At 47.0% G+C, this 9028-nt stretch overlaps 1 protein-coding gene across 1 annotated transcript; it reads right to left on the bottom strand.

The window, feature by feature from the left end:
• Positions 1-190: 190 nt before the first annotated feature.
• On the bottom strand, positions 191-4884 carry LOC127920861 (transmembrane protein 266-like; the record flags this gene model as incomplete). Its single annotated transcript, XM_052504888.1, has 3 exons — positions 191-261; positions 2797-2870; positions 4730-4884. Coding segments are annotated over 3 exons (300 nt in total), but the record flags the coding sequence as incomplete, so codon positions are not given.
• Positions 4885-9028: the final 4144 nt, after the last annotated feature.

Below are 9028 nucleotides of genomic sequence, written 5' to 3'. Positions count from 1 at the left end.
TCATTAGGAGATATTACATTGAGGTTTATTATATGAGGAAGATTACAATGCACGCAGACTTTTTGGCAGCATTTAACATTTAACAATTGTAATGTGAATTGATTTGATGAAGAAAAAATAGTTCAATGATAAAACTCCTGATTTCTCGAGGGAAAGTTATTATATTTTCAGTACTTGCTATGAAGCTTGCGTAATTAATCTTACCTCTACTTTGTTCTCAATGTAGTCCCAAATCCCAAGGACTACAATCCTGAAGACAGTCTGTGAAAAGAGGGAGAGAAAGGATGGAAGGGGAGGAGAAAAGCCAAATACAACCTCTCCCATGACAAGGCGAAATATTCTCACTCTCCTCAGGTTTCAACACAGTTACAACACATTCTGAAACGTCATTTGAATATGGACAAAAAAAGACGGGACAAGTTACAGCCATTTTTATACTGCTGCTGTGAATGTAGGCTTTCTTTGACTCAAGCCTTCCTATTCTACATGGTCACAGAAAGTAACATATACAGTTGAAGTCGGAAGTTTACATACACCTTAGCCAAATACATTTAAACTCAGTTTTTCACAATTCCTGACATTTAATCCTAGTAACAAATTCCCTGTCTTAGGTCAGTTATGATCACCACTTTATTTTAAGAATGTGAAATGTCAGAATAATAGTAGAGGGAACGATTTCTTTCAGCTTTATATCTTTCATCACATTCCCAGTGGGTCAGACGTTTACATACACTCAATTAGTATTTGGTAGCATTGCCATTAAATTGTTTAACTTGGGTAAAACATTTCAGGTAGCCTTCCACAAGCTTCCCACAATAACTTGGGTGAATTTTGGCCCATACCTCCTGACAGAGCTGGTGTAACTGAGTCAGGTTTGTAGGCCTCCTTGCTCACACACACTTTTTCAGTTCTGCCCAAAAATGTTCTATGGGATTGAGGTCAGGGCTTTGTGATGGCCAATCCAATACCTTGACTTTGTTGTCCTTAAGCCATTTTGCCACAACTTTGGAAGTATGATTGGGGTCATTGTCCATTTGGAAGACCCATTTGCTGACTGACTGACGTCTTGAGATATCTCCACATCATTTTCCTACCTCATGATGCCATGTATTTGGTGAAGTGCACCAGTCCCTCCTGCAGCAAAGCACCCCCACAACATGATGCTGCCACCCCTGTGCTTCACGGTTGGGATGGTGTTCTTTGGCTTGCAAGCCTCTCCTTTTTCCTCCAAACATAACAATGGTCATTATGGCCAAACGGTTATATTTTTGTTTAATCAGACCAGAGGACATTTCTCCAAAAAGTATTACGATATTCGTCCCCATGTGCAGTTGAAAACCGTAGTCTGGCTTTTTTATGGCGGTTTTGGAGCAGTGGCTTCTTCCTTGCTGAGCGGCCTTTCAGGTTATGTCGATATAGGACTCGTTTGACTTTTGTACCTGTTTCCTCCAGCATCTTCACAAGGTCCTTTGCTGTTGTTCTGGGATTGATTTGCACCAAAGTACGTTCATCTCTAGGAGACAGAATGCGTCTCCTTCTTGAGCGGTATGACGGCTGCGTGGTCCCATGGTGTTTATACTTGCGTACTATTGTTTGTACAGATGAACGTGGTACCTTCAGGTGTTTGGAAATTCATCCCAAGGATGAACCAGACTTGTGGAGGTCTATAATTGTTTTTCTGAGGTTTTGGCTGATTCCTTTTGATTTTCCAATGATGTCAAGCAAAAAGGCACTGAGTTTGAAGGTAGGCCTTGAAATACATCCACAGGTACACCTCCAATTGACTCAAATGATGTCAATTAGCTTATCAGAAGCTTCTAAAGATATGAAAATATTTTCTGGAATTTTCCAAGCTGTTTAAAGGCACAGTCAACTTAGTGTATGTAAACCTCTGACCCACCGGAATTGTGATACAGATTATTATAAGTGAAATAATCTGTCTGTAAACAATTGTTGGAAAAATGACTTGTGTCATGCATAGAGTAGATGTCCTAACTGACTTGCCAAAACTACAGTTTGTTAACAAGAAATTTGTGGAGTGGTTGAAAAATGAGTTTTAATGACAACCTAAGTGTATGTAAACTTCCGACTTCAACTGTATCTTTGAAGGGTACTTTTTACAAGTATTTCGATCAATTAGAATGTGGGAAAGGATATTGATCCTGAACACTGTACAATGGCTCTCCTAATTGTCTGATCTTACCTGATCCATTACATACATCTACTGTATGTACAGTAACACACACTAGTGTTGGGTTGGGGGGTCCTTTATTTTGAAAAGGAGGATGATAGAGTTACATTCTAATCGGGGTTGGGAGGGTCCTTTATTTTGAAAAGGAAAATGATAGAGTTACAATCTAATCATGATGAAAGGGTGACAATGTAAAAGTCTCATTCATCATACAGTAGTAGCACATTGTGACAACAACGGCTCCACTGAAAGAGAGGAGCAGAGAGGGATATTCTCTGATTGGTGGATAGGAAAAATATTATTATTATGACCATTTAATAAGTCACGGTCTCTATAGTTACAGTAACTATAGTTTAGTTTTTAATATATAGACCTTGAATACCATTCCCCTCTGACACCTTTCATTTATAGTGTCAGTGAGTGGTATAAGGTGTTGGGTGGATCATATGACTGTAACCCAAGCCCTAAACCTTGTTAACCTCCTCTTGAAGTATTACTTAACCCAGTGTGTGTGTGTGTGTGTGTGTGTGTGTGTGTGTGTGTGTGTGTGTGTGTGTGTGTGTGTGTGTGTGTGTGTGTGTGTGTGTGTGTGTGTGTGTGTTTACCTCAGTGAAGAAGAGTGAAAGGATGGCAAGGCTGATCCAATGGATGACACTGGCAAATTGAATAGCATTGGCAACTGGAATAAATAACAAAAGAGAAAAATGTGTATCTTAACTTCTTATGGCTGGGGGCAGTATTGAGTAGCTTGGATGAATAAGGTGCCCAGAGTAAACTGCCTGCTACTCAGTCCCAGAAGCAAAGATATGCATATTACTAGTATATTCGGATAGAAAACACTCTGAAGTTTCTGAAACTGTCTGAATGATGTCTGTGAGTATAACATAACTAATATGGCAAGCAAAAACATGAGAAAAAATCCAACCCGGAAGTGGGAAATCTGAAGTTTGTAGGTTTTCAAGTCTTTGCCTATCCAAGATACAGTGTACATTTGGTATGATTGCACTCCCTAAGGCTTCCACTAGATGTCAACAGTCTTTAGAACCTTGTTTCAGGCTTCAACTGTGAAGGGGGAGCGAATAAGAGCTGTTTGACTAAGAGGTCTGGCAGAATGCCATTAGCTAAGTCATGCACGCAGTCGTGAGAGTGAGCTGTGTTCCTTTTCATTTCTAAAGACAAAGGAATTGTCCAGGTGGAATATTATTGAAGATTTATAATAAAAACATCCTAAAGATTGATTCTATACATCGTTTGACATGTTTCTACGAACTGTAATGGAACATTTTGACTTTTCGTCTGGACTAAGTGCCTGCGCCTCATGAATTTGGATTTGTGAACTAAACGCGCAAACAAAAAGGAGGTATTTGGACATAAATGATGGGCTTTATCGAACAAAACAAACATTTATTGTGGAACTGCGATTCCTGGGAGTGCATTCCGATGAAGATCATCAAAGGTAAGTGAATATTTATAATGATATTTCGGACTTCTGTTGACTCCACAACATAGCGGGTATCTGTATGTTTTGGTGCCTGAGCGCTGTACTCAGATTATTGGATGGTGTGCTTTTTCAGTAAAGCTTTTTTGAAATCTGACACAGCGGTTGCATCAAGGAGAAGTATATATTTAAAGGATGATTCCACTTTTAACGATTGTTCTTAATGGAATCAAGAGCAACACTACCATGTCCTGTGAATGTCTACATCTGTCCAGCCATATTGATTTTTTCTCAAAATCTGGCAGATTGGCAGAAGAATGGTGCATTGATATTACATCATGTCTTTTACCACTATTCCTCATTTCCATCTAACAGTGTTGTGAATGCTCCCGCTCTACTTCTCCTTCCCCATCCATCAGTCCATCAGCCCATTTATCCCTCCCTTTATCTCCCCATCTCCCCCATCCTCCTTGCCTCCTTCCTACTGCCTCCATGTGTCTTTCCAGAGCTGGCAACAGGACAGCCAGGACAGTCGGAGTTTATGGTAATGCATCTGTGACTGGTGTCCTGTCGTCTCCAGAGCAGAGAAAGGATCATCTGTCAATACAGACCTGTCTCTTGAGGTGCGTCTCAAACGGTGTCCTATTCCCTGTATAGTGCACTACTTTTGATCAGGGCCCAAATGGTTCTGGTCAAAAGTAGTGCAGTATATAGGGGATAGGATACCATTCGGGATGTAACCATGGCTTACAGTCCGTAATGTAATGCGATGATGACACCTGCCCAGACAGTCAGTGCTGTTGAGTAGAAACCAGTTCATAGACTCATTTACTATCCCGGTTGGCAATGCTGTTTCTCTCTCATATGGGCCTTTTAGTCGCCGTAGTTTCCTCTCATTGGTAAGAAATGTAATCATGCTTATAAAACAGGTTGGAACGCATGTTAATGCAGCATCATGATAATTGTTTCTATGGGCTGTAATCCCAAAACATGGGTCACAGGATCAAGGAAGCACAGGACTACTCAAGTCTAACTTTCTACAGTCACTAGAACACAATGTATAAGGATCCTCCTTTACTGTCAATGGGAAAGATAGTTACATTGTAGATGCTTGGTGTCTATGAGGAGTTCCAGGGTCAAGAAGACCACCACCAGGATGACCAGGGCCACCAGGAAACAGTTGAAGCCTGCACTGAGCAGACACACCTGACACGGGGCTACCCTCCGCCCACAGCACGGCTTCAACCAGTTAGACCTGGAGAGAAGGAGAGAGGAGAGGAGGAGAGAGGGATAGAGGAGAGAGGAGGAGGAGAGAGGAGGAGAGAGGGATAGAGGAGAGAGGAGGAGAGAGGGATAGAGGAGAGAGGGATAGAGGAGAGAGGAGGAGGAGAGAGGAGGAGAGAAGGAGAGAGGGGAAGGAGGAGAGAGGGATAGAGGAGAGAGGAGGAGGAGAGGAGAAAGGAGGAGAGAGGGATAGAGGAGAGAGGAGGAGGAGAGAGGAGGAGAGAAGGAGAGAGGAGAAAGGAGGAGAGAGGGATAGAGGAGAGAGGAGGAGAGAGGGATAGAGGAGAGAGGAGAAAGGAGGAGAGAGGGATAGAGGAGAGAGGAGGAGGAGAGAAGGAGAGAGGAGAAAGGAGGAGAGAGGGATAGAGGAGAGAGGAGGAGAGAGGAGGAGAGAGGGATAGAGGAGAGAGGAGGAGGAGAGAGGGATAGAGGAGAGAGGAGGAGGAGAGAGGGATAGAGGAGAGAGGAGGAGGAGAGAGGGATAGAGGAGAGAGGAGGAGGAGAGAGGGATAGAGGAGAGAGGAGGAGGAGGAGGAGAGAGGAGGAGAGAGGGATAGAGGAGAGAGGAGGAGGAGAGAGGGATAGAGGAGAGAGGAGGAGGAGGAGAGAGGTATAGAGGAGAGAGGAGGAGGAGAGAGGAGGAGGAGAGAGGGATAGAGGAGGAGGAGAGAGGTATAGAGGAGAGAGGGTCAGTGAGAGTCAGTGTTAGTACACCAAAGACAGAGAGAAAGTACTTGTGTACGGACACAGGTTTGTATTCAACATTTAATTCTTTCAAAGATCTTACTGTACCAGCCGACTGTATGCTGACTGATGTTCCTTCTATTTGCCAACAGGGGGTGCTATTTAACACATATAACCGCATCAATGCAATGTAGTGAACCAGTTTCTAAACCCAACCTGGGTTTGGTGGGCCGGGTCAGTGGAGGCGGAAGAGTGTGAACAGAACAGAGACTGCATTAAGACAGAAAGACACTGAGGCTCTTTGAGTTGGTGACTTGTCTCTAAGGCATATCAGTGAGAGGATTAGTAAAGCAACTCTATTCAGAGGGCAATGAAGGGGTTGACTATATATTAGAAGACTCCATACAACAGTAACAAATTTGAAGTTAATGAAAGAAAACACATGGATAGAATCTTATACAGAGCTCTTTCCCAGACTCACTGTTCCCTCCCTCTATTAGCAGTGGGAGACAGACAGGAGAAACGATGCCAGAGCTCCAGCAAGAATGGAAACTTGGCTTGTCCTCTTCTACACCTTTCACTGCTCCCCATGCAGTGGGTCTGGCATACAGTGAGCTTGTCTAATCACACCACTTCTGTGATCATGTCTTCATTCCCTTGCATGGTGCTAATTAGAGATAAAACAATCAGTGGCAGGGGGCAGAATCAGTGGCAGTGGGCAGAATCAGTGGCAGGGGGCAGAATCAGTGGCAGTGGGCAGAATCAGTGGCAGGGGGCAGAATCAGTAGCAGTGGGCAGAATCAGTGGCAGGGGGCAGAATCAGTGGCAGTGGACAGAATCAGTGGCAGGGGGCAGAATCAGTGGCAGGGGGCAGAATCAGTAGCAGTGGGCAGAATCAATGGCAGTGGGCAGAATCAGTAGCAGTGGGCAGAATCAGTAGCAGGGGCAGAATCAGTAGCAGTGGGCAGAATCAATGGCAGTGTGCAGAATCAGTGGCATTTGGCAGAATCAGTAGCAGGGGGCAGAATCAGTAGCAGTGGGCAGAATCAGTAGCAGTGGGCAGAATCAATGGCAGTGGGCAGAATCAGTGGCAGTGGGCAGAATCAGTAGCAGTGGGCAGAATCAGTAGCAGTGGGCAGAATCAGTGGCAGTGGGCAGAATCAGTGGCAGGGGGCAGAATCAGTGGCAGTGGGCAGAATCAGTGGCAGGGGGCAGAATCAGTGGCAGTGGGCAGAATCAGTGGCAGGGGGCAGAATCAGTAGCAGTGGGCAGAATCAGTGGCAGGGGGCAGAATCAGTGGCAGTGGACAGAATCAGTGGCAGGGGGCAGAATCAGTAGCAGTGGACAGAATCAGTGGCAGGGGGCAGAATCAGTGGCAGTGGGCAGAATCAGTGGCAGGGGGCAGAATCAGTAGCAGTGGACAGAATCAGTGGCAGGGGGCAGAATCAGTGGCAGTGGGCAGAATCAGTGGCAGGGGGCAGAATCAGTAGCAGTGGGCAGAATCAGTGGCAGTGGGCAGAGTCAGTGGCAGGGGGCAGAATCAGTGGCAGTGGGCAGAATCAGTGGCAGGGGGCAGAATCAGTGGCAGGGGGCAGAATCAGTGGCAGGGGGCAGAATCAGTAGCAGTGGGCAGAATCAATGGCAGTGGGCAGAATCAGTAGCAGTGGGCAGAATCAGTAGCAGGGGCAGAATCAGTAGCAGTGGGCAGAATCAATGGCAGTGTGCAGAATCAGTGGCATTTGGCAGAATCAGTAGCAGGGGGCAGAATCAGTAGCAGTGGGCAGAATCAGTAGCAGTGGGCAGAATCAATGGCAGTGGGCAGAATCAGTGGCAGTGGGCAGAATCAGTGGCAGTGGGCAGAATCAGTGGCAGTGGGCAGAATCAGTGGCAGTGGGCAGAATCAGTAGCAGTGGGCAGAATCAGTGGCAGTGGGCAGAATCAGTGGCAGTGGGCAGAATCAGTGGCAGTGGGCAGAATCAGTAGCAGTGGGCAGAATCAGTGGCAGTGGGCAGAATCAGTGGCAGTGGGCAGAATCAGTAGCAGTGGGCAGAATCAGTGGCAGTGGGCAGAGTCAGTGGCAGGGGGCAGAATCAGTGGCAGTGGGCAGAATCAGTGGCAGGGGGCAGAATCAGTGGCAGGGGGCAGAATCAGTGGCAGGGGGCAGAATCAGTAGCAGTGGGCAGAATCAATGGCAGTGGGCAGAATCAGTAGCAGTGGGCAGAATCAGTAGCAGGGGCAGAATCAGTAGCAGTGGGCAGAATCAGTAGCAGTGGGCAGAATCAGTAGCAGTGGGCAGAATCAATGGCAGTGTGCAGAATCAGTGGCATTTGGCAGAATCAGTAGCAGGGGGCAGAATCAGTAGCAGTGGGCAGAATCAGTAGCAGTGGGCAGAATCAATGGCAGTGGGCAGAATCAGTGGCAGTGGGCAGAATCAGTGGCAGTGGGCAGAATCAGTGGCAGTGGGCAGAATCAGTGGCAGTGGGCAGAATCAGTGGCAGTGGACAGAATCAGTGGCAGTGGACAGAATCAGTGGCAGTGGGCAGAATCAGTGGCAGTGGACAGAATCAGTGGCAGTGGACAGAATCAGTGGCAGTGGACAGAATCAGTGGCAGTGGACAGAATCAGTGGCAGTGGACAGAATCAGTGGCAGTGGACAGAATCAGTGGCAGTGGACAGAATCAGTGGCAGTGGACAGAATCAGTGGCAGTGGGCAGAATCAGTAGCAGTGGGCAGAATCAATGGCAGTGGGCAGAATCAGTGGCAGTGGGCAGAATCAGTGGCAGTGGGCAGAATCAGTGGCAGGGGGCAGAATCAGTGGCAGTGGGAAGAATCAGTGGCAGTGGGCAGAATCAGTGGCAGGGGGCAGAATCAGTGGCAGTGGGCAGAATCAGTGGCAGTGGGCAGAATCAGTGGCAGGGGGCAGAATCAGTGGCAGTGGGCAGAATCAGTGGCAGGGGGCAGAATCAGTGGCAGGGGGCAGAATCAGTGGCAGTGGACAGAATCAGTAGCAGTGGGCAGAATCAATGGCAGGGGGCAGAATCAGTAGCAGTGGGCAGAATCAGTAGCAGTGGGCAGAATCAGTAGCAGTGGGCAGAATCAATGGCAGTGTGCAGAATCAGTGGCATTTGGCAGAATCAGTAGCAGGGGGCAGAATCAGTAGCAGTGGGCAGAATCAGTAGCAGTGGGCAGAATCAATGGCAGGGGGCAGAATCAGTGGCAGGGGGCAGAATCAGTGGCAGGGGGCAGAATCAGTGGCAGGGGGCAGAATCAGTGGCAGTGGGCAGAATCAGTGGCAGTGGGCAGAATCAGTGGCAGGGGGCAGAATCAGTGGCAGTGGGCAGAATCAGTGGCAGTGGGCAGAATCAGTGGCAGGGGGCAGAATCAGTGGCAGGGGGCAGAATCAGTGGCAGGGGGCAGAATCAGTGGCAGGG

Source organism: Oncorhynchus keta, unplaced genomic scaffold (genome assembly GCF_023373465.1).
Source record: "Oncorhynchus keta strain PuntledgeMale-10-30-2019 unplaced genomic scaffold, Oket_V2 Un_contig_21014_pilon_pilon, whole genome shotgun sequence".
Classification (NCBI taxonomy): domain Eukaryota; kingdom Metazoa; phylum Chordata; class Actinopteri; order Salmoniformes; family Salmonidae; genus Oncorhynchus; species Oncorhynchus keta.
The sequence above is the reverse complement of the archived record's forward strand: the minus strand, read 5'-3'. Positions and strand labels throughout refer to the sequence as shown.